The 25,965-nt window shown below is 41.4% G+C and overlaps 1 protein-coding gene across 2 annotated transcripts; it reads left to right on the top strand.

Annotated features, from left to right (window-relative positions):
• The first annotated feature begins 116 nt into the window (after positions 1-116).
• On the top strand, positions 117-25,964 carry LOC143133951 (ribosomal protein S6 kinase beta-2-like). Of its 2 annotated transcripts, XM_076293943.1 has the most exons (16): positions 117-232; positions 1,050-1,104; positions 1,215-1,252; positions 1,332-1,446; positions 1,720-1,788; positions 1,901-2,048; positions 2,844-2,901; positions 3,229-3,329; positions 3,458-3,548; positions 4,457-4,547; positions 4,718-4,825; positions 17,266-17,328; positions 17,472-17,549; positions 17,711-17,818; positions 18,016-18,128; positions 25,079-25,964. In XM_076293943.1, exons 2-16 carry the CDS (start codon positions 1,051-1,053, stop codon positions 25,236-25,238), a joined length of 1,395 nt encoding a protein of 464 aa, XP_076150058.1. In that variant the 5' UTR covers positions 117-232; position 1,050; the 3' UTR covers positions 25,239-25,964. The 2 variants fall into 2 exon arrangements, with proteins under 2 accessions (XP_076150058.1, XP_076150060.1); XM_076293945.1 differs by lacking the exons at positions 117-232; positions 1,215-1,252.
• The last annotated feature ends 1 nt before the right edge of the window (position 25,965 follows it).

Below are 25,965 nucleotides of genomic sequence, written 5' to 3'. Positions count from 1 at the left end.
TACGGTGTGTTTCCACACAGCGAAACACCTCGCGATTTTCGGCCAACGAAATTTAGACGGGCTGGCTCTAACCCCTACCCCTACTCTCCGAACGTTCGCCTGCCCCCTTGCGCCTGGCATGAGCGGAATCAAGAGCTCGAGGTCACTTATTGATGACGTACACTTCAATGAGTTAGTGCTGAAGTTCCCTGAACTCCAGAGCAGACCGGACTATTTCTGAATTAATTCAACAGTAAGTGCGCTGTCGTTAATGTTACCCCAACAGTTTTGCAAAGGCAACCAGGTGGCAAAGAGCAGAAGGTAGAAGTCGTTTCAAGAGGCAGATGCAGGCGAGCATAGTGGCGAAACAGTGTTACCTAGCTGGTTAACTAGCTAGCATTTAGCTTAGTCAGAATATGTCAAATCAAATCAAGCAATCCTGGTTGTCAGTAGTGGTTATTAATTTCCAGATAACGTCCATGTTCATTCCCAGGAGTCGCATGGAAAGGACAATGCAGGGGAAATTGTTCCAGCGCCATTCGTTATGTCTCAACGTTATGGCGTAACGTTAGCCTTAAACTGTTGACGTTAACGTTAGTTGAAGCTTGGGTGTAACGTTAATGTCTTCATGATCACTTTACTTGCTGGTCTGATCCACTGACTAATGGCCCTACTAGCCGATGGCTGATTGTCTCAGTTAATAGCACGTGTTGCAAATTGTGACCTTCTGCTAGGATATATTTGACTTTGTTACGATAACGTTCATGTTAAGTTAAAATGAAGCATGTTCGTCCAGAGGGCTCAGGCTAGTATAGATTTAGATATAGATAAGTTTCCATTCGCATTGGTGGTTCGCTAGTTTCGTAGGTTTGCATGGCATTTATGGTAACGTTAACGTTAGGCCACTGTGAACGCTTGGTTGCCTGACCAGTCGTATATTTTTTGTCATTAAGGCATTAGCTAATCCGTAGCATAAGTTAGCATGTGGTCTACCAAGCACCTTATGTTAGCTAACAACAACAACAACATTCGAGAACAGGCCATTAAAGCCCTCGGCTTGATTGTTTCAGGATGGCTGGAATGTTCGCCATTGACCTGGAGTCGGAAGACGTCAGTGATGTTGAGGTAGGTGCACACACAGCATCTGAAGTTAGTGAAATTCTTGAACTAAACATGCAGCTTACAGCTGCGTAGTCAGTCACTGACTGCTTGTTTCCCCTTTCCTCGTTCTGTAGGATGAAGTTTGTGACTTCACCGTAACCGAAACCGAACCGTATGTATTATTTGTTTTACTTAGTTTATTAATGTATAAGAAATAACACACGCGTTGATTTTTAATCTCCAACCCTAAGGGTTCAAACAGAGGAGGTGGAACTGACAAGTGCCAGCGTGAACCGAGATAGCGAGAGGGTTGGCCCGGACTGTTTCGAGCTACTCACGGTTCTTGGAAAAGGAGGTTATGGGAAGGTGCCTATCTTTTTGCTTTCTGTATTTCATTGCATTTGCATGTCAACCGGCCCCCTTTAGCTCAAGGAACGTTTGTTTTACATTTTAAATATAACTAACAATAGCAAGCCTTGCTGACATCATTGGTGAAAATCATGGGTGTGTTAAATTTGTTTGGAGAGATGCCTCCTGTTGACTTATGGCAAACTCACTGGAAATGTCAGAGTACAATGTTCTGTATAGTAGTATTTCTTCAGCATGAAGCTTGCACTAAGGACTTTTTTTATTGGACAGGTCTTCCAAGTGAGGAAGGTCCAGGGAACCCAGACAGGCAAAATATTTGCTATGAAGGTCTTAAAGAAGGTATCATAGATGTATTTCTGTCTTATAGATTGTGGCAAATTTAGATATCTTTACTCTGCTTCATATTTCTCATTCTCCTTTTCTCCTTTCCTCAATAATCTATTCCTTTTAGGCCAAGATTGTATGCAACGCAAAAGACACAGCACACACTCGTGCAGAACGTGAGATTCTGGAGACAGTGAGGCATCCATTTATAGTGGAACTGTGGTATGCTTTTCAGACAGGAGGGAAACTTTACCTCATTCTGGAATGTCTCAGTGGTGAGTGATGAGACTGATGACTAGGTGGGTTTACATGGACACTTTTAATCTGATTAGAATTGGAAAAATGGCTCAATTGGAGTAAAAATTACACATTTAAACACCTCGATCGGCATATAACTGCTAATCCGATTATAATTTTAATCAGAATGAAAGGGGTGGTGTATTCGGTTCTTATTCCAATTGAACAGCCATGTATACGGCCAATCAGGTTGCCTGCTGTAGCTTCTCCAGTACCCAATGTAAACAGATGACACAATATTTTTTATTCGGAATAGTTTCATTGGAATGACAAAAAAAAAAAAAAAGCTGTCCATGTAAACGGGGCCACATATAAAAGAGCAAGGGAGTTCGGGAATGGAAACAGCAATGTAGAAATGAACTGGGTAGAAGGAGTCATAAAGAGGATGGAAGTGAGGGAAACCCCTGATTATGACAAGGATCCTTCGTGCTGATCTAAATGTATTTCTGTGTGTGTGTGGCATTGGTCTCTAACTACAGATGGTCAGGACTGGCACTTGGCCTGCTTCCACATACCGGTAGTCATTATGTGAAATCTGCACTGAAGTGTAACTCTGCGTACTCTACTCAGACAGCCTGGTGCAAAGAGCCATAGCCTGTCTGTCTATAACATATCCATGGACTGACCGAACTATGAACATTACCTGAAATTGTGCTACCACTGTCTGTATCCATGTGTGAGATGCATAGTCTGACTTAAACATGTTTTCTTTCTGTCGTTTCGATAAGAGAAAAGCCCTTAGATTTCAGCTCTGTCTCCTTGTTTTGTTTTAGGAGGGGAGCTATTCATGCAGTTGGAGAAAGAGGGAATTTTCATGGAAGACACAGCCTGGTGAGTAAAGGGCCTTACACCTCAAGAAAATTAAGTGAGATTTAATGGATTGGCATTCACAAGAAGTAGATGAAACATATAAATAAAAATCTTGGAAACTTGGAACTTGAAAACATACTGTGTGCATATACAAACAAATCTCTCTCTCTCTCTCTCTCTCTCTCCCCCTCTCTATCTTTCCCTCTCAAATTTAAATTCTCATTTAGATATAAGACATAAACTGATTTAACATAACCAGAATTGAACAGTGTATTTATTGTTATGTATGAGTAATTGTTTTTGTAACCTAACCTAACTACCCTTGCCTCGCTCTGTGTGTCCCAATAGCTTTTATCTGGGAGAAATAACGTTGGCTCTTGGCCACCTCCACTCTAACGGTATCATATACAGAGACCTGAAACCGGAAAACATTATGCTGAACCATCAAGGTGTGTGTGTGAGTATGTCCATACGGTCATGCAATGAAGCATGACTAGGAGCCTTGGCTTTGGGGTCCTATATTGTTTACCGCTTCTACATGTCCTTCCTTTCACATGGCTTTCCTTCTGACTCCTAGGACACATTAAACTCACTGATTTTGGCTTGTGCAAGGAGTCCATTCATGACGGGACAGTCACACACACCTTCTGTGGGACCATAGAGTACATGTGAGTTCAGCTTTACACAGAGGATACACACACACATACGCATATGCAAGCACGCACACGTTGCTGATAATCTTATTCGTATTACAGAAGTCTTTTTGCCATGGCATTATGATCATAGATGTTTCAAGACGACTTGTTTATTGTGGTCCTGTACATAGGTCTTGGTGATATAGTCAGAAACATGATAACAATCATATGTTTCCATTATTGATCATTTACGTCCTATTTTAGATTATTATACCGGTAGTTACAAAAAGTGAGGGTAAACAACTGGAAAAATAAAACAACCGTCAAAATAGGGCCCCAGATGTTTCCAGTTGTAATAGGTAGTTTAACATAGCTTATAGTGTTTTAGACAAGGCTACATTGACTGCATTTATTTATTTGTTAGCCTACATGTGTCTTGTGAAGTAAAGTAGGCTAACATTCATTTTGGCTACATGATATTGATGCAATTACATTAATTAGGAATTGGCGGATCGGGTTTGGGTCGATATTAAATGCATATATTGTCGGGTTGGGTGGGGGGATTGGATCTCCAAAATGGGTTGGGCGGCTGCGGGATATAAAAAAACTCTGACCTGCATCACTACCATCTACCTACCCAGATGTCAGCAATAACAAAGACTCATGATTATTAGAACAGATACCATTGCCTTGGTTTGTCATGACTTATTTGGAACTTTGGCATTGCTTCATGCATTGCCATAATGGAAAAAAGACTCCACTGAAGTCAACTTAAGTGGCGCTGCTTTTTTTAATGTTAGTGAATTTGATAGACTATTATCTGATTGAAATGTATGTTACTGTTGTTACTGATCATGACCCATTTGTAAGACTTGTGAGGTGAAATAAGTGTCTGTCTGTGTCTGTCTGCCTGTCTGCCTGTCTGCCTTTCTGCCTGCCAGGGCTCCAGAGATCCTCACACGCACAGGACACAACAGAGCAGTGGACTGGTGGAGCCTTGGGGCCCTGATGTATGACATGATGACAGGCTCGGTGAGTAAGGAAAGAAGTATAAGAGGAATCGATTGTTGAGAAAGAAGGAGTCATAATTCCATCTTCAGAAATTTCTGACTGACCTGTGTGTTGTACTGTAGTTCTATATTATTTAGCCCTGGAAAGTCACTGTGTCAGGTATAATTATGTGTTTTCTCTTGGTCTACTAGCCTCCTTTTACTGGAGAGAACAGGAAGAGGACAATTGACAAGATTCTCAAGTGCAAGCTGAATCTGCCACCCTACCTCACTCCAGATGCACGCGACATGATCAAAAAGGTGCTGATTCTTACCTCTCAGTTTTTCCTTTGAACTTGGCTCTTGCTCACTGTGTGGTTTTGCATACTTTCTGTTACAATATCCATTTCCTGTACCAAACAAAAGAAAAAAACAGGGCACTGCCTAACTAACTGGGCAATGAAACCATAACTTATAACATGGTGACTATGTATGATAATGAGCTTGATTGGCCGGCCCAACGCTAACAGAAAAACACTGCCTCAAAAGACTATTTTGAACACTTGAAAGTTTTCAATGTGCAAGAACAATAATTACAATTAAAGCTAGCTCTATACGCGCAAGATATATTTGGATGGCAACCCATCTTTAATGTTGCATATCTCTGAATTTGATCCAAGGTCTTTCTGAAAATACAAACTGAATCTTTTACAGTAGCCTAGCTCTATAATTTTGAACAATCTGTTTTAGAGCTTAATAATCCTGACTTGTGAAAACAGTTGTGTTGATGGGGACTGATGTGGATATGTTGTCCATTTTCTTATATCTATTCAATCATGTCTGGTCTATTATTAGGCTTACCTCTTTTCAATCCATTATTATTAGATATTTTTTTGTAAAGAAATAGGCCTACATCTATCCCTTGTGTTATGCCAACATATTTAATTCACCTGCATATAGGCTACAGTAGCCTACATAGAGGATTATTGACATCTGCTGTTGTCAGTATGCAGGCTATCCTTTAAAGGCAGTTTAAAGGGATAACCAAAGTGCAGTTTCCTAACCAAAGCTAGAAAGTTGCTAGGTCGGCAATCGTCCAGAGAAGGCCGCTCAGACAATGGCAGAAGTGTTCGTCATGTTATGTTTTTTACAGTCTATGGTTATGATTTGATGTGCCATCAAAATGTTTTTGGAGACGTAATGTTAAAAGGTCGAAAAACTCTGTCACTTTAGCTGATGAGCTCTCACCCCTCGCTGCCGTTCGATGCTTTGTTGAATATTGTGTAGCCTACCTGTAGGTCGGTCGTTGGCACCTTTTATTTGCGACCGACATGTAAGTGCCTGCTTTGCAGGTTAGGCACTCAGCTGTTGATATCGACCGAGACAAAAACATGGAAATTTACGTTTTTAATTCGTCAGTGAACTTACACTAAACAAGGAAGTTTGCGCTATTGAGGTGACTGACTGACCAATTAAATGTTTGAGATTACTATCGACCAATGACGGTAGCTAAGGTCAGGCTCAACACCGTACACTTTCCACTCAATGCGAAGCGAACTGTAGGGGGAGTGCGTGACTAGTATGTGAATGAAAGACATAGATATATAGGCTATCCATGAATGAAACATGCAGGGCCGGCGCTAGCCATTTGGGTGCCCTAAGCACAAATGCTTGGTGGTGCCCCCAACCCCCAACCAACCAACCACCACCACCAAAGGAATAACAACCATTCAGAATGTCTTAGGTTCTCTTTATTTACAAAATCAGAGCTGACTTTAAAAGGCCCTCTCCGCACATTTTCCACACATCAGCATCTAAAATGTGAGCTGACCATAGAGCAGGATCAGTTGGAGGGGGCAGATCACTTGCTGATGGCCCCTCAGTGACAGGACTCACTCTGCCTTCAGAAGCAGATGCGGTTGTGTGTCGACTTGTATCTGTACCTGGGTTATTTGATGATTGTTGGTCAGGGCTGAGTGCTGTTGCAGAGTCTGCAGAGCTGGTTGGTGGCTGGTGTTGTGGACTAGAACTGATGGTTGATCTAATGCTTCCTCCTGGCCTTGAGTTGCTCCTTGCATGTATCTTAGCATTGACCCTGCATTCAGAAATACAAGACAAAATATTCAGGGATTCTACTGAAATGCATTTTTGATTGAACCATCATACAAAGATATTGCACACATTAGGCTAGTCTTTTAGGTTTATATGTGTCACATGTGACACTATGTGAAAATGTAAATTCAAAACTCTATTTTACCTTTAAAAGAGGTCTAGGCACAATATAATAATTCTGTACATAATTTGACAACTCTGTGAATATGGAAATCTACAAACACTGAGTGTGTTTTTTTTTTTCCTAATTGCAGTTCCACCAACACATGTCGCCCTCTATGAACCTCTTGAAAATAACCACATAGAACAACTAAACTTATCTAAAGCTGTCTAATTTGGCAAAATCACATCACGTTCAGTTACAGGGTTTTTCCAAAGTTCACCTTAACAAGAGCCGTTTCCCACTCATCTAGGCCTACGTTATGAAAGTGTCACAGTAGCCTAGCGTTACTTTTTCACTACAAAATCAGATCGTTTGATCATAATTGATAACAAACGCCGAAAAAGCGTCCTGAAATGCAAAGCAAACTAGGCTAATAGCCTAACGTTATCTGACTATATCTGATGGCTAAAAGAAATAGCAAGAAGCATAATCAGAAATACCATTGCTAGCTAGCAACCTGAGGAAGGATTGCTAGTCTTATGCAACGATTGCTAACGTTAACAGAAAACAGCCGAGTGTTGAATTGCATTCAATAATCCATCCATATCCACAACGTAAAATAACTAGCTAGCCAGCATCAATCAACGTAACACTTGAACATGAACATGGCTAGTAGGAGCTTACGTTACAAAGTTTAAAGCATAGACATGTATACACGCAAGGGCCACAAAACTAACATTTTTCTTTTATTTAAAACATTGTCTTACCTGCAAGCGCCGCACGAGTATCATCTGGCTGTCTCTTCTTTTTCCTTTTTTTCCGCCCCCGACTCTTGAGGCCATGTCAAAGGTGTCTGCCTAAAGATTGAGGCGTTATCGAACAGACCACTGGGAGGTGGGGGAGGGGGGCACCAGAGGGAGACTGGAGAGAGGGCCTCACAGGAGATTCACCTTTTTCTTGACTAATTTAGTCTAGGCCTATTACATTTGTATTGCTTTTGTATATTAACATGCTTTATACATATTTTATTTGTTATTTATACTAGTAGCCTATTGTGATGATTTTTCACGACCAAGATTTTTTTGGTGCCCCCCCAGGCACTTGGTACCCTACGCGCAGTGCGTGATGTGCGTGTGCGGAGCGCCGGTGTTGTGTGCCTTCTGGTTTCTCCACCTACTGGTTTCCTTGCGCGTGCATGCGCTGCAGCAGTTGTCAGACATTCACAAACAAGTTGTTTTTAGGTGGTTTGAAGTCGCTTTTCATATACGCCATGAGCGCTCGGCTACATTACAGCCACTCGGACAAAATATGTTTTGAAAACTAGCATTAAACTGGATTCGATACCGCAAAAGCAATACATGCACGACTCTCTCCAGCCTGATTCCCTACTCCTTGAGCCAACTAATACCTGGCTGTTACGCGATACAATTAACTATTGTAGGCTACCATCAATTAAGAACGTAGGCAACACCCAGGTAACATGTTGTCCAGGCTATCTGAAACAAGTGGTTGCCCTTCATCTAAAACAACTATACCGTAGGCTGCTACGGCCGTCAGTGCACTGTGCACAGTATGCTACTCTTTGTGGTTGATCAAATAAAAATAAATTGGTGATGACGTTATTGTAGGTCTAGTAGCCTAGTAGTAGTAGTAGTCTAGTAGACCTAAATTCTTAGAAATTAAATGGTACGACAGAAGAAACGATCTACATTTTAGCGCACCAGACCGCGATGTCTTCAAGGGTTGAATGAAGGGAGTTTGCAAAAATTAGCGTATTTTTCAAGTCAATAAACATTCTTACGAATATCTTTGTCAGGGAACATTTGACTTTTCAAAACCATAGGCCTGATAGTCGCTCAGATAAGGAGATAAAGGCAATACCATTTGTGTCACCTAATGCAAGACAAAATGTTGCTTGTGTGGTTAATTAATAGGTGATTGATGACGGTTTTCAGCGAATTGGAGTGGCTCAAAGAGATAATGCGCTGAATAGGTCGGTTTGGTTCATATGTGTGCGTATTTATTGCAGGTTCGAATCCATTTTAATGCTATAAAGTGCAAAATGATAGCCTTTATTTTACATGTATTTTCTACGAGTGATTGTAGTGTAATGATAATGGGATAGATATGAAATGCGACAGCTGTGGTGAGCAACGCGAGCACGCGCAAGGAAACCAGTAGGTGGGAAAAACCAGAAGGCACACAACACCGGCACTGGAAACATGAATGAAAGAGAGAGCAATGCAAATTCGCTGTAAACACGTTTGAGGCTAAAATAAACAAAATCCCGGACGACTTTGTAATTCCGCCCGGACACATTTTTAGGTTTCAAAAAGAGGACATGTCCGGGCAAAAGAGGACGTCTGGTCACCCTATATGTCGCTATAAGTCAGATTAGTGAGTCATGAAGAGGAAAGAAGTTTCACAGGACTATAAGTCGCATTTATTTAGAAAGGTATTTCACAAAATCCAAGACCAAGAACAGACGGAGACTATGTAACTGGACACATAGAGGCCAAAAATATTAATGTTAAAGGAACACGCCACCCAATGTCAGTAGTAATATATGTTCTTACCTTAACTTTCACGAGTTGAGTCATACCTCTCCCGTGTCCGTACATGCACTCAAACGCTCTGGTGCGCGGCTGGACTGTGTTAGCATGTTGCTATGCTAGCGGGCTTTGACAGCAACTAAGCGTAGAAGTAATCAAAAACATCCACGTTTTACCGACTTAAATACAGTTGCACGAGTAGTTGATAGAAATGCTACGGCCACGCAACATGAAACGTGGCGATTTTCCAAGCGAATAAACCGGAGAACTACAATGTGTGGCGCAATAGCACTTGGGAGTACTTCGACCTAGCGTAGTAGTATTGTTAACACCTAATTGTAGATCCTATCCACCACAGAGTTTAGAATCCATGCTGGATCGACCCTCAGCCTCTCCCTCCCCTCTGAGCAAGAGAGAGGCACACACACTAGAGATCCGCTGATGGGCTATTATTTCAACCATAACTGCATAGCAAAACTTATCATCCATCAGCCATCCATCAACACCAAAGTTTTTTGACCAATCTTCGAAACGGCACCCGCCCACCATCCGCTGGTTGTTTTAATGTAGGCTAGGCTATATGGGTGATGCAGCGCTGCTGACGTGAGGCTAGAAAGCCCTTGCCTGTTCTAGGAAGACTGATCCAATGCAGCAAATATATTAAAAGGCTAAAGTCGTACATTGGCTATGTTGTAGCCTATCCCCAGAATATCAGCAGCAAACTCAGTCTCTGTCTCGCAAAACAGTCTCCAAATAAAACGCACATCGCCCTGTTGCCTTTTCTGCCAGCTTGTGACAATATATCGTCCAAAATGCTTGATTGCATTGCATTCTCCACATTTTTAGCTACATTTTCATGTACCACATCAGCATTTTTGTTCAGTGAATCTTTTGTAAATTGCTTTACAATTACCGTCGGGCCTATAGGCCTATTGCCTGGCTTGCCTCAGCTTCGGTCACGTCCTTTTACAATTTTATCATTGTAATAAAAAACGCAATTTGCCACATAATTTCAACATGCTCCTGGCCTACTAATTAATGCCTATTGTACTTTATTTTTTGCAAAAAGAAAGAAATCCTTGATAAAATAACAAGTCATTCACATTATAGGCTACTTTACACACTGTTATGTCAGGGTGACTGAAAGCCTGTTCTGAAGACTCCCATTCATTTTGACTGCAGGAGCGCGTCTTTTTCAGACAGACAGCGCAATTCATTTTAAAGCAATTTACAAAAGATTCACTGAACAAAAATGCTGATGTGGTACATGAAAATGTAGCTAAAAATGTGGAGAATGCAATGCAATCAAGCATTTTGGACGATATATTTTCACAAGCTGGCAGAAAAGGCAACAGGCCGATGTGCGTTTTATTTGGAGACTGTTTTGCGAGACAGAGACTGAGTTTGCTGCTGATATTCTGGGGATAGGCTACAACATAGCCAATGTACGACTTTAGCCTTTTAATATATTTGCTGCATTGGATCAGTCTTCCTAGAACAGGCAAGGGCTTTCTAGCCTCACGTCAGCAGCGCTGCATCACCCATATAGCCTACATTAAAACAACCAGGTCAAAATTGGTCAAAAAACTTTGGTGTTGATGGATGGCTGATGGATGATAAGTTTTGCTATGCAGTTATGGTTGAAATAATAGCCCATCAGCGCATCTCTAGTGTGTGTGCCTCTCTCTCGCTCAGAGGGGAGGGAGAGGCTGAGGGTCGATCCAGCATGGATTCTAAACTCTGTGGTGGGTAGGATCTACAATTAGGTGTTAACAATACTACTACGCTAGGTCGAAGTACTCCCAAGTGCTATTGCGCCACACATTGTAGTTCTCCGGTTTATTCGCTTGGAAAATCGCCACGTTTCACGTTGCGTGGCCGTAGCATTTCTATCAACTACTCGTGCAACTGTATTTAAGTTGCTAAAACGTGGATGTTTTTGATTACTTCTACGCTTAGTTGCCGTCAAAGCCCGATAGCATAGCAACATGCTAACACAGTCCAGCCGCGCACCAGAGCGTTTGAGTGCACGTACGGACACGGGAGAGGTATGACTCAACTCGTGAAAGTTAAGGTAAGAACATATATTACTACTGACATTGGGTGGCGTGTTCCTTTAATGAAGACGAAAGAACGAATGGCAGCGATAACGAAGGCAGCCAAGAGGGCCCGAAGGTAATTGTAAAGAAATTTACAAAAGATTCACTGAACGAAAATGCTGATGTGGTACACCAACATTTAGCTAAAAATGTGGAGAATACAATGCAATCAAGCATTTTGGGCGATGTGCAGTCACAAGCCAGCAGCAGATTAAATGCTCACGAGAGAGAGAAAAATATGCGTTTTTTAAAAGGACGTGCAGACGAAGGAGTGAATGGCGAAGCTGAGGCGAGGAGGGCCCGATGGTAGGCTAATTGTAAAACAATTTACAAAAGATTCACTGAACAAAAATGCTGATGTGGTACATGAAAATTTAGCTAAAATGTGGAGAATGCAATGCAATCAAGCATTTTGGGCGATGTGGAGGGACAAGCCGGCAGCAGAGCAAATTCTCGGCAGGCTACCCAAGAGAGCGAGAGAGAAAAAAAGATGTGCGTTTTAAAAGAGCGTGCAAACTTTCACTGACGCTATAATAAGGAAGCTACCCTAGAGACTGTTCACATACAGTACCTTTCTTAACCAGTATGGACATTACATGTAATCTGGAAAGGCAAGTTAACTAGTCAACTAGCACACAGAATAGGGCGACCAGATGTCCCAAGTTGTGTGTCCAAGTCTGTCGGGACACTAAAACGTCCCGGTTTACACCAACCACTGAAAGTGTGGTCTCATTATAGCCCCATCCTTAACTAAACCCATAGAAAGACTGGCCTAAAGCGTCCAGCATTTTATTTCGATAATCTCTGTGTGTGTGTGAGTCAGTCAATCAATCGTAACAGTCTGCATAATCTTTGCAGCCAACCTTATCGTGTAAACATTGTTGCAATGCCTTGTCATACCTGCTTCGTTTTAACGGTTAGGACAATGCTAAAAGAGAACGTCTTCATTCTCAAAATAACCTCTGGCTCTGAGTTTTGTTTTCAGATGATTCCATGCATGTCTGGATAACGGGTGAGGAATGTTTAGGAGGCAGACTATTGTAAATCCTCAAATTATGGCCGGGGTCTTTTATTAGTATAAGTATATATACTCTTTTGATCCTGTGAGGAAAATTTGGTCTCTGCATTTATCCCAATCCCTGAATTAGTGAAACGCTCTCAGCACACAGTGAGCAGAAGCACACACTAGTCCCGGCGCAGTGAGCTGCCTGCATCAACAGCGGCGCTCGGGGAGCAGTCAGGGGTTAGGTGCCTTGCTGAAGGGCACTTCAGTCATTCCTACTAGTGTTGCACGGTGTATCGATACTAAAAAGGTATCACGATGCCTTCACGCAAAAAACGATACGATTTCCGACGTTTTTAGAATCGATACTTTATTAAAATAATAACGGTCTGTGTGAACTGCTGCTCTCACTGCTCCTGCACGCATCTAGGCAAGTGGGCGTGTCAAGCAGGCAGCTCTGAGTGAGTGAGTGCGCAGCAACGTCAACATAGTTCTTTGCCGACAGTCCTCGGCCTTGTGGATAAAACAAAAGGTGATGTGAAATCTGGAACTATTTCGGATACATCGCAAATAGTGAAGGCAAGCCATCAGGTACACAGAGGCCCATTTGTAAAATATGTTTCAAAGTAATTTGTTTCAAAGTCAAAGCAGTATGCTACGCATGGAACTTGGCTAAACACCTCGCAGACATATCCCAACATTTTTAAAGAGTTCAAAGAACGACAGGTTAACGAATATGCTAGAAAACACAACTACATGGTTAGTGGCAAGTTCTTCTCTTCTGTTTTGTGAAAGTGAAACGAGTATGGTTCTCTGGGATAAAGCGAACCTTCCTTCATCAATGAATTTTGACGAGACATAACGAGCTGTAATCATAGGGTGCTAACGTGATGAAAGCGCAATGTTCACGCCAGAATAACATTACCAACCCTACCAAACAATCTATTTCATGTTCGGTCAGTACTACTGGTAATATTTGTCATGGCATGTAGACTGCAATTTGTTCAATAATTATTGCCCAGATGTAGGATAGGCTACCCGAAATGCGCTAATTAAAGCCCACAGCATATTACCATCAAAGCGTGTTGAGTCCTAATAATAATAGCGGCTTATTGTTACGTGGTAGCAAATCATGTTATCAAAGAAATAGACGTAATGTAATGCACACAGATATATTGCAGGTAATGGTGTAAGCATATCTGACGACCTGAGTGGTTGGAACGTCGTACTTGTACACTGGGCGCAAAGAAGACCATCCTCACATTTTTCCCTTTGCAACTGTCAAAGAAATCCCATGAACACGGGAAGGCCTAGGGTAGCCTATACTGTACATCAGATGGCCTAAAGATTAGGCCCCTCTGCATAGCATTCAGTGATTTGCATGCAGTAATTTCAACACTGACCTAGATCTAGCCTAGTTTGGCTATTTAAAGCTACTTTATTGCCAAAACACAACACAACAAATGAACTATAACAAGGACTTAATCACACAAAGTAGGCCTACTATTTTACTGACTATAAAAAATAATAATTATGTAGGAAGTTTAGAAGTTTAGAACCCAGAATAGACCTGCACACTACAAAAGTGCACCGAATTCAACACAAATGACTCGATACACTTGGAGGAGGTATGAGTCCTTTCTTTTCCAGATATCTTAGGATTTCGCCGTAGTATCGTTTCAGTATCGAGCATCATGATATTTATGGCAGGTATCGCATTGAAGTCATAATTTTGGTATCGTGACAACACTAATTCCTACTGGTCGGGGTTCGAACCGGCAACCCTCCGGTTACAGGTCCGAATCGCTAACCAGTAGGCCACAGCTGCCCCTTATTTATGGCTGTGCAAAGCACAGGCCTTTATTTCCTACATATGTTGTATTTTGAGACATGCGTTTCATTTGGAGCAGCATACTGGTAGGCTATCAAAAGCAGATGTTCAGTTTGGTTTGGGATTTAATTTACTTTTGGACTGTTTGATTAGGCCTATATTGCTAAATGTTGGGACTGATGGGCACTGAAATCTGGGGGGTATTTGATGGTTCACTATTAAGTTTCATGTAGTTGTAAGAGATTTCTACCCGCTGTTTATTGCGAGACAAGGCATCCGCTTTCATTCATTCATTGAACGTGCGCTGTGCTGTAATGGAAATTGAGTTATTTTTGAATTATGCATGATTTACTTTTTAATTCGTAGGTTGGAATGCCTTGCGGCAACAATTGTGTTTAAATGTAGGCTAGTACTGCTTCAGCCTCTGGCAAGCTCAGAAGGGGGCGGCAAGCGACTGGTAGCTTGAGAGCAACATGTTGGAGACCCAGTGTAGGACAGTGACTTTTCATTGGTAACAGTATTAAACCAACCAACAATATAAAATATTAAGAAGAGCTCTTTTATTTCATTGAGGTAAATTGAAACAATGTAGGCAATTATTACCCTGGCTTGTAGGCTATTTGGGGGCCGTCCTTTATTTGTCTGAATCTGAGGCTCGGCCATAATTTGAGGATTTATGGTATGCACGCGTGTTTTAGGCATAGTGCAAGCCCTAATCCCTGACTGAAAGTGTGCGCAGAACTTGTGCATTTACGTAACAATATTTAATAAATTTCCCGGTGGTGACACCCCCGAACCCCCTCTAACTTTTGGGCTTAAGTACGGAAAAGTGTCTGACCTGTCGCAAGTTCACCAAGCTCCCGATCTTATTCTACAAGCCTAAGGTGCCCTCTCGCGGTTGTACACGGTTCATGTTAATTCATACTGACTTAACATTTAAAAACATATTAAATGATATATATTTTTGATTTTGATGACTAAGTCGCAGGACCAGCCAAACTATGAAAACTCTGACTTATAGTCCGGAAAATACGGTAGTTGTTTGGTATATACAGCGGGGAAAATAAGTATTGAACACGTCAACATTTTTTTCAGTAAGTATACTTCCAGTGAGGCTATTCGCATGACATTTTCACCGGACATTAGTATTAACTTAGGTAATCCACACATATATAAAAATCCAAACATCGATGTCTAAAAGTAGAGTAAAAAAGTGGAATGGCACAGGGAAAAAGTATTGAACACGCTAAGAAAAAGCAGTACACAAAGGCAAGGAATGGCAAGGAACAAACTGGAATTTATCAGTAATTAGAGAAATTATCCCTCCTATCTGTGCAAATTGATATAAGCTGGGTTAGTACATACTGGTGGGCTATAAAAAGTTTTTTTGTTACCAAGGTGTCACACAAGAAACATTTCATGATGGGTAAAAGCAAAGAGCCCTCCCAAGACCTTTGCAACCTTATTGTTGCAAAACATATCAATGGAACTGGTTACAGATGCACTTAAAAACTTCTGAATCATCCAGCAAGCAGTATTGGAGCCATTATCTGCAAGTGGAAGGAACATCACTGCATCATCAACTGGCCATGCACAGGATCTCCTTGCAAGATTTCTGACCAGGAAGTCAGAAGGATAGTCAGAAGAGTAGCTCAAGATCCAAAGGACCACTCAGAGAAAGCTCCAGAAAGACTTGGAGGCAGCAGGTACAATTGTTACAGAGAAAATCATAGGTAATACATTCCACCGCCATGGCCTCTATGCACGCTCATCCCGCATGACTCTATTGCTGAAGAAAAACATGTCAAACCTCGTTGAAAGTTTGCTACACAACATTTGGACAATCCTATGAAATACTGAGAGAATGTATTCTGGTCTGGTGAGAGCAAAATTGAACTTTTCGGATGTCTACATCGGATGTCTACATACACACCATATTTGGAGGAGAAATGGCACTGTGCATCACTCTAAAAATACCATACCAACAATGAGGTTTGGAGGTTGTGGCATCATGGTGCGGGCTGTTTTTCATCTCATGGTACTAGCAGACTTCATAGCAGACCTTTAGTTGAAGGAATGATGAATGGAGTCATTTTGTTCCGGGAGAATCTTTACATCCACCAGGATGATGAGGATGAGACATGGCTAGACCTTCCAGCAGGACAATGATCCAAACCATTCAGCAAAGGAAACTCTCAATTGGTTTCAGAGAAAGGAAATCTAGGCCCTGACTTCAATTCAATTGAACAGTTTTGGACGTTAACTAAAGATCAGGATTCACAAGAGGGACCCCTGGAATCTTCAATATTAAAGAACTATCTGTTTAAAAGAATGGGCCAAAATCAACCAGAATACTGTGACTGATTAGTTTTCGTCATACAGGAAATGCCTTAAAGCTGTCATTACGAATAAAGGCTTTTCCACAAAGTATTTAAGAAATTTCAGCAGGCGCGTTCAATACTTTTTTCCTGTGTCATTCCACTTTATTACACATACTCTACCTATGGACTTTAATGTTTTTTTTATATGGGTGGATTACTATTATTAATAGTAATGTCTGGTGAAAATTTCATGCAAATAGCCTCATTGGAAGTATACTTACTGAAAAAAATGTTGACGTGTTCAATACTTATTTTCCCCGCTGTAATATTTCAGAAAATGGTGAAAAAACATTGATCAGTGTTGTCCGTACACCAAAGATATTGAGTTTACTGTAATAGTGCAGTAAGTGAGTCAGAATTCAGCGAATTCTGAGGGTTTTCCTTAAAAATTACTCAGGCCGATTTAACCAAAAACGGAAATAGTTGGCGATTAATTTACTACAGTAGTTGACTGCTAATCAGTTAATCAATAAATTGTTGCAGCAAATTGTCAGTGTCATGTTGTGCATATTGCTCTATTCTAAAATGTGGTGCAACTAAATCCTAATATCCACTGCTACATTAGCCTGGTTTGTTTACTCATCAGTTCTCCCTTTCCCCTCCTATACTTCTTATCTGTGATCACTCTCCTTTTCAACCCTCCCTCCTTTCTGTATCTGTCTATCCCTCGCTCTCTATAGCTGCTGAAAAAGAGCCCATCTCAGAGGCTGGGCTCAAGCAAGGCCGACTGTGAAGATATTAAGGTGAACAAGTGCACCCATCATCACATTACCTCTCTCGAGGATGCTATTGTAACAGATATGTGAGAATAGCTTGGATGCTTGCAGGGCATGGATAAACTATCTATGCATCATGTATAAATGTTTTATTTTTGTGACTTTGACAGAAGCATCCTTTCTTCCGGCATGTCAACTGGGACGATCTATTGAACAAGAGCATAGAGCCACCCTACAAGCCAACCCTGGTAGAGCACCACTCACCAATTGTTCCGCTGCAGAGAACTTTGGCAGTCTTTTAAGAGCTATCCCTTTTCTGTTATTCTTTCATATTCATATATATCTGTCTCCCTTTTTTCATTCCTTCCTGTGTCTCTTGCTTTTGGTTCCCCTCCCATTCTCTTTTAAGCAATCAGACGAGGATGTAAGCCAGTTTGACAGTCGCTTCACCCGCCAAACTCCAGTGGACAGCCCTGATGACACCACTCTGAGTGGCAGTGCAGATCATGCTTTTTCTGTAAGTCTCTCTCATATGCACACAGGCATGCGCGCACACACACACACACACACACACACACACGTTCACACTGTCCTGACATTCACATAGCTGGCAATGAACTATGCATGTATTGCACAGTACTTCATCACATTAAAACTTGCTCAGATTGCTTTGCACGGATTGGGATTTGGCGTGAACCCTCTTGTCTCTGTCAGGGCTTTACCTATGTGGCCCCCTCAGTGCTGGAGAGCTTGAAGGAGGGCTTCTCTTTTGAGCCCCGACCCCGTCCTGTACGCCGCCACACCAGCAGCCCTCACACACCTATTAGGTAAGAAGTCACTTCTGCATATCCAACTATTCTAGAAGCAGTGGAGGCTTGTGAACACCCAGGTTTTAACCCAGGTTTTATATTTTGCGATGTTGATGTGCTCGATATATTAATACGCTGCTTGACATGATGTCAAGTGTGGTGTTGCTTATTTTTGCCATTGGGTACATACCAAACACTATCAATTACTGACAATTAAATCATTGAACACAGTCCATTAAGAAATTCACACTTCTTGCACATCAAACTGTGCTAGGCTAGCACACTGACCTACAGTACATCAGTAGAAACAAGTACGTCTCTCTTATTATTATTGGGTCATTCCGTGTCAAATCAGATAAGGTTGCTGCACTGTATTAGATTTTGTTCAAACCTAGTATATATCAACAATCAATAGGGTTGCAAAATTCTGGGAATATTTAAAGTTGGAAACTTTCCATGGGAATTAACGGGAATATATGGGAATTAACAGGAATAAACGGGAATTAATGGGAATAAACTGGGAATTTTTAATATGGCAAGTTAGTCTATAACAGGGAACTTAAATGTAGGGGACAAAACCCCATCTTGCAGCATAATATTAGTTAAAACAACCTGATTTAATGCAATTTAGTCAAATTTCTACCCTGTACATATGTCAATCACATGCACACAGCAATCGGCATAGGCTGCTAGACATAAAGGAAATCTATGGTGCGTTCATATGCATGGGGAAATTTTTTTCCAAACAATTGGATTTTGTTGTTTTGAGTGGTGTAGTGTATCTTGGGCAGTTTAGTGTTGCTAGTTTAGCACACTAGTAAACCATAGGCAGAGAATGGGATTCCCGCTAGCATGCTAGCTAGCTTTGTATGCTAAGCTAAGCAAAAATCCAAACATACAAATCATATTGCTTATTACGAAACAAAATGTTAATGTTTGTATATGAAACAGTTTGTATGAATTACCCAAAATTCCATGTTAATTTCCGTAAATTCCCATTAATTCCCATAATTTCTTTTAACTCATTGAATGCAAAGCTGTTTTCGGAAGCTTTGTCCTAGAGTGCCAGCAATCTAGACCATTGTTGATGATTTTTGTACAGCCACAGCATATTCTGTGTTATAGCTATGAACACATACAATGGCTCGTTTAAAAGGTGAGACTTTAAGCTCTCAGTGGGTGCAAACCGTGTATTTCTACACGCCTCTGTTCCTGAGAAATCCCAAGCTAAACAGTGGCTAGTTTTCATCAAAATCGCTGTTTTTTTCTAGAAATGGAGATATATCGTCTTTCATGAAATATGAAGTGTTGCCTGTAAACTTTCCGGGATGATCAGCGGGACTGCCACCTAGTGATAGACCCACAAAAATGCGTCACTGATTCGACCCAAAGCGGCAACCGAGTTATGATAAAATGTCCAGATAAAATATCCAGATTGTGCGTTTTCATGAGTTTTCCATAGTCATATATTTCATTTCCATTCATCACAGAGTTCCCCAAATCACATATAAGGTGTGTTAGAGTGTCTAGTTTCGTAATTTAAAAAAAAAGCTAAAAACTTAATATTACGTTTTTGCCACTCAATGCATGGGAAGGAAAAACGTAATATTACGTTTTTGGCACTCAATGAGTTAATTCCATGAAAGTTTCCAATTTGGAATATTTCCAAAATTCCCCAGCTTAAAGGAAAATTCCGGTTTTTAGCACTTTAAGGCCCTTTTCTGGTTTGTTTTGGATGAACTAGAGCGGTGGACCCCGAAATTTTGACGATTGGTCCTGTCTCGACTTTTCTGACTCGTTTTGAATCGCCTTTTCACTTCTCAGGGTGGCTGGCAATGGGCATACTGTAGTAGGCTACTCAAACATGTCCTAAAACAACCCTTAACGTTCGTTTTCAAAACTGTGCAACTCAGAGTGTTTAGTGGAGTTCGTTGACTATTAAAAGCAAATATATCGGCACAATGTATGATTCGTATTTGAACCTGAAGCATAGACGGTGGCGCAGTAATATCAACGTGCAATGACAGAAATCAATGGGATTTTACAAAATGCCAAATAAAAGACGACAGAAACTGTATTTCGCTACGCTACTTGTTTTGGAACATCAACAAACACCACTAACCACTCGATGAGTTGCACAGTTTTGAAAACGAACGTTGTTTTAGGACATGTTTGAGTAGCCTACTACAGTATGCCCATTGCCAGCCACCCTGAGAAGTGAAAAGGCGATTCAAAACGAGTCAGAAAAGTCGAGACAGGACCAATCGTCAAAATTTCGGTGTCCACCACTCTAGTTCATCCAAAACAAACCAGAAAAGGGCCTTAAAGTGCTAAAAACCGGAATTTCCCTTTAACTTCCCATGGTAAGTTTCCGGAAATTTACCGAAAATTTTCCGCCCCTTTGCAACCCTAATCAACAATGGGTCCCAAAACCAAGGCCTGTAAAATATTTCTGTTCAAATCCTATGTCTTGATATTATTTTCAGCCCTTGAAATTACTTCAGTTTTACAGCCTGAAAATCACACTGTCTGGTAAACAATGTTTGGGCATTAATATATTTGGGCAATAATATAGTATTATTCATAGGCAGCTCAAACTTTGTAGGGTGGAAGACAAACATGTTCTCATGTATGACTGGACCATTAAAAGTTTGTATGGCATTCTCATTCATTTTCTACAAGGCCCTAGTTTTGGAATAAAAGGTGCAAAAAGAGTGACATTAAGAGTAGTATAAACTTTTGTATGCATTTGGTATAAATCTAGCCTGGCCTGGTCTTCTCAATACAAATGTCTGGCTAAGATTCATTCACCTCCCATTTCCAAAAGGGTGCCACCAACGGACGCCGATCAAAATGCCTACGGACGCAATTGGAGAGACCAAAAACCAATCAGAGTAACGAAAGAGATGACCTATGCAGAGCGACAGGAACAAGCATTGCAACCGTTTAGAACATACATGGGCAACATACGGCCCGCGGGCCACATCCGGCCCGTGGGCTTTCCCTGACCGGCCCGCGTAAGGTCCGTGAAAGAACAATAGTCAAGAGCCTAGCATAGAGATAATGCATGCAAATCAATATCGTTGTTTTTATTTTGAAAGCGACTGCTATTTGTACGCCCATACATTTGTGCGTGGATGCATACGACGTAAACAGCCTCACTGATGTGCTGGTGAATTTATGCTTCTGCGTCGACACAATGTAGTTGCCTTTACGTCGGCGTAAACCTTTCAAAGTTTTGTGTCTCTTATGTCTGCGTCGCTCACCACCGCAAAGGTTGTTAGAACGAACTCCTACTGCTGCTCGTACGAAGCAGTTCATTTCAAAACGTTACTGGCAGATAGACAGTTTACAATCGGATAACCCCGTAATTGTTACCAAAATATGTCTGAGTTTATTTGTTAGCGAACTAGTATGATGCTACTACCCACAGGTTGCTTGAAGCAGCCGGCTCAACACACAGAGCGAGTTGACCAATCACAGTTATGTGCATAAAGTTAAAGCAAAAACATAGCCTACGTTTTTAAAATAGTTTTCTTTGTGCATGTTGATTAACTAATGACAGCCTACTATTGTCTGCTCCACATTTTCGTATAGTCTAATTCTGCATAGAGTTAATTTAATGATGCAATGATTTAATGATGAAATATTGCTGAGTGTTGATGAAATGGTGGCACAGGCCTATCGGTTGTACTGACTCCTTCACATTTTCATGACCTAGCCTAATTATATAGATATTGTAGTACTTTTTTATATCAGTCTTTGAAAACTGAAAAAAAATGTCAATGTCAAAAAATCATTTTCGAGATTAAATACTGGACATAGATTAAATATTGCTGTTTTTCCTTTGTCTCCCTCACATTTTCATCTGTTCTTACGACTAGTAAACAAAACCATATGATTTACTTAATGTTATACAAGAACAGAATAGAATTGAACAGAATTGAGTTCAGACTTGAGTTCGGTATTTTGGGTCCGGCCCTCCTCAACAGTCCCAGTTTGTCATGTGGCCCCTTGGGGAAATTAGTTGCCCACCCCTGGTTTAGAACCCAGAAGAATGCAACACTTTTGAATTCAACGTAATTTAAATGTTCAAAGCAACTATGCCGGAATTGTTTCGAGGCTTCGAAACTATTTCGACACCTCAGAGCTATAGATATTTATATGGTAGAACTTAGTTGTTAAATACTTTGTAGGGGAGAATAATGACATTCAAGTCTGTGGCTTGCTGTGTAGGCTAACCCGTCCCGTGTTTTAATCGTCCCGGCTCTCCCCTACTCTTGAATGCCTTCAAGCTATCCCCACTGTAAGGGGAGGGGTTATGAACAAGGTAGATGTATATATAGTGGAAAGCCAATTGGGGCAAGCCTGGGGCAGATAATAAGGGACAAAAGAAATCTGGGGGTAACAAATAAGGATCGGAGCCTAAAATTTAAATTTTCTCCACATATCTCTCTTTCTCTCACACATTCAAATGTGCAGTGTAGGCGGCCATACTGGGCGAGATCTGTCGTGAATATGGCGACGTTCTATTTGATAGTGACGTAGGTGGCACCTATGAATGTTCATGGTCTAAGTCAAAAGCTAAGCAGTGATGTCCTTGGTTCGTAGCTAGATGGGCAACCTCACATCTAGATGAGCATGCGCACCTCACATCCGGTAGCAATCAGGGAGTGACGCCGCTGTTCCTCGGCAGCAGCCATCTTTGATTTTTAAAAAAAACTGCTTTCAACATCAGTGCTCTGTCGTCGCCTCAACAGTGGTGATTGGTGCCTGGATTTAGGAAAATTGGAAATGGGCTTGAATGGGCTCTTGGACAGACAGACCTGCAGACCATATCTCAAATATGCCGGAAGTTCGTCTGGGTTTTCCCAGGCTAGTATCAATAATTATTTTTTTCTTTACATACTATACCATCCAACCCCTCAGACTGGGAGACAAGCTCTTGCAGATGGGTGTGGATGCTCACCTGGTAACCTGGATTACAGATTACCTGACCGAGCGACCACAGTTCGTCAGACTGAAGAACTGTCTCTCTGACACTGTGATCAGCAGCACCGGAGCGCCACAAGGAACTGTGCTCTCTCCAGTCCTGTTCACCCTGTACACATCTGACTTCTGCTACAACACCGAGTCATGCCACATGGAGAAGTTTTCTGATGATACTGCAATTGTGGGGTATATCAGGAACGGGCAGGAGGAGGAGTACAGGAGCCTGGTGGAGGACTTTGTGCAATGGTGCAAACTCAATCATCTTCAACTCAACACTTCAAAGACCAAAGAAGATGGTGGTGGATTTCCGCAGGTCTAAGCCCACTCTGCTACCAGTCTCCATTGATGGGGTCAATGTAGAGCTAGTAAGCACCTACAAGTATCTGGGTCTTCACCTGGACAATAAACTGGACTGGTCAGCCAACACTGACGCACTCTACAAGAAAGGGCAGAGCAGGCTGTACTTCCTGAGGAGGCTGCGGTCCTTCAATGGTATGTTGGGGAGGAAGCACAAAGAAGAAGGATGTGGGGCGACTTGTCAGGCTGGTAAGGAAAGCTGGCTCTGTAGTGGGAGCTGAACTGGAGGGCATCACTTCAATATCTGACAAAAGGACCCTGAACAAACTGCTCAACATCTTGGACAATGAGTGTCATCCACTCCACAGCACTATTGTTAAGCAGAAGAGCCTGATCAGCTGGAGACTTCGCTCACTGCCTTGCACAACAAACAGACTGAGGAAGTCATTTGTCCCCAGGGCCATTGAACTGTTCAATGCTTCACTTAAGGGAAGAGGAGCAATAGACTTCTCCGCATAGTCTGTCTGCCTCTTCACCCCCTCCATGTTTTGAACTATCTGTCCACTAGCCACTTTTTACCACTGTCTTTCTGCCTCACTGTTTGCGAGCTATATTAGCACATATGCATAACCCCTCCCTCCATGTCACAGCCGAACTGTGGCCACACTTATACCTTTTCTTAATATAGTTATATATATAGATATATAGACTTTATTCTTGCACTGTTGCACTGTTTGACTTACTCATTTGCACCATCACCATGACACTCACTCACACAGAGCACCTTACCTTACTATGCACAGAGAATCACAGGCTCAGTCCCTGCCTCATTGCAAGCGCCTCTTGATTGATTAAACACCCACTATGTGGATACTGTTTTTTAGAATTGATTTAGATTAAGTGTTATTTAGTATAATTTGTATTTTAGTATATTTAGTATATTCTTTATCTTCTACTGTCCTTATTGCTTAGTTATGTTTTTTTATTATATACTTTTAGCTACTTTTTCTGCTGTTAGTGAATGTGTGTGTGTTGTCTGTATGCTACTGAGACCTTGAATTTTCCCCTGGGGATCAATAAAGTATCTATCCTATCTATCCTATCTATCTATCGATCTATTGATCGTTGCATCAAATATTTGAGCTCCACAATTTCACCAGCTTTGCACTTTCTTCCATATCTAGGGCCTTATATAAAACGAATGTGCATGCAGTACAAACTTTTAGTGGTCCTATCATACCAAGAACATGTCTGTCTCCCATTCTACAAAATGTGGGCAGGCTAGGAATAATACTTTTCAAGATATGAATGCCTAAACATTGCCTCCAAGATGAGGCATTTCTGAGAGTAAAAATGATACAAAATCAAGGGTGAAAAAATTTAACAAAAATATTTTATAGGTCTTAGTTTTGGGACCTAAATATTAGTTAGACAAACTTCGAGCAAAATCTGAGACTGTGCAGCAACCATTTTCCTGGATTTTGTCTGATTTAACAAAGAATGACCCATTTCTACTGTGGCAATGTAAACAATGAGCACTCATAGCTTATCTACAATTTGTAGCATGCCGTATCAGATGGACAGGCTAGTAATGGTCTTACTCGGGCACTGTCAAGACAGGATGTGTGTATGCTGCCAGGGAGCCTGGAAGTCATGTCTTTTCCCCTCTTGCTCTTCAGTCCCCTGAAGTTCTCTCTAACTGAGCCCTTCAAGACCAGCTTGGACGGAGAGTCCGAGTCTCCCGTTCAGAGCCCGCCCCCAGCCCTGCCCACAGACAACAGTGCCACTCAGCCAATCAGAACGCCTGGTCGCAACAAGAAGAAGGGCCACAGGAGATGAAGCAGCCAATCACGCCTCATGACCAGGGAAGCATCTCAGGGGCCACGTTTCTTCTCTTGTGCTGGTTTCTGCATCACAATCCACTTCTGTCAAGGGTCAAGAACCAATTCCTTACTGCCAAAGCATTTTGACACTGTCACTGATGTGACTACCATTTCATGAATGTCTCCATTAGGTAGTGCTGATTTGTGCCTGTGACTCATCATGGTTCTGCACACAATTTCCTAGTATTCTTTACTTAAATGAAAAAGAACCTGTCTGAATGAAATTTTCACTAAACAGATGACCACAGCTGAAATTATGGTTGTGTTTATGGACATTTTCATTCTGGAAAACTACTGGTCCATGCTGCTACTACCACTGTGATGCTATCAGATCCGTGTGTGTATGTGATGCTTTTCATTACAGTAGGTCGGAACCTGAACCCACTGGACATTCTATTATTTCGCTGTGAGATTTTGGAATGAGAAGGTGTGGAATGCATTATCATATGCTGTTGTACATGGTATAGTTATACAGGTTCTATCCTTATATTATTTAATTTAAAAGTATTATTGTGAATTTATTAACTGATCTACGTGGGTTTTCTGGGGTGGAGAGTGTTTTAAGATATTTTACTCTCTTTGTTTTCAGTATCAATTCAATTACTTTCTTGTATCACTAATTTATCTGAAAAGGGCTTTGGGGTGTGACATGTTAATAAATGAAATGGATAAGATGATCATAT

Source organism: Alosa pseudoharengus, unplaced genomic scaffold (assembly GCF_046254945.1).
Source record: "Alosa pseudoharengus isolate Yale_2024_CS ecotype anadromous, Long Island Sound unplaced genomic scaffold, YU_APseudo_1.1 YU_APseudo_1.1_scf_2, whole genome shotgun sequence".
Lineage (NCBI taxonomy): Eukaryota > Metazoa > Chordata > Actinopteri > Clupeiformes > Clupeidae > Alosa > Alosa pseudoharengus.
This window is presented reverse-complemented; position numbering and strand designations above follow the sequence as displayed.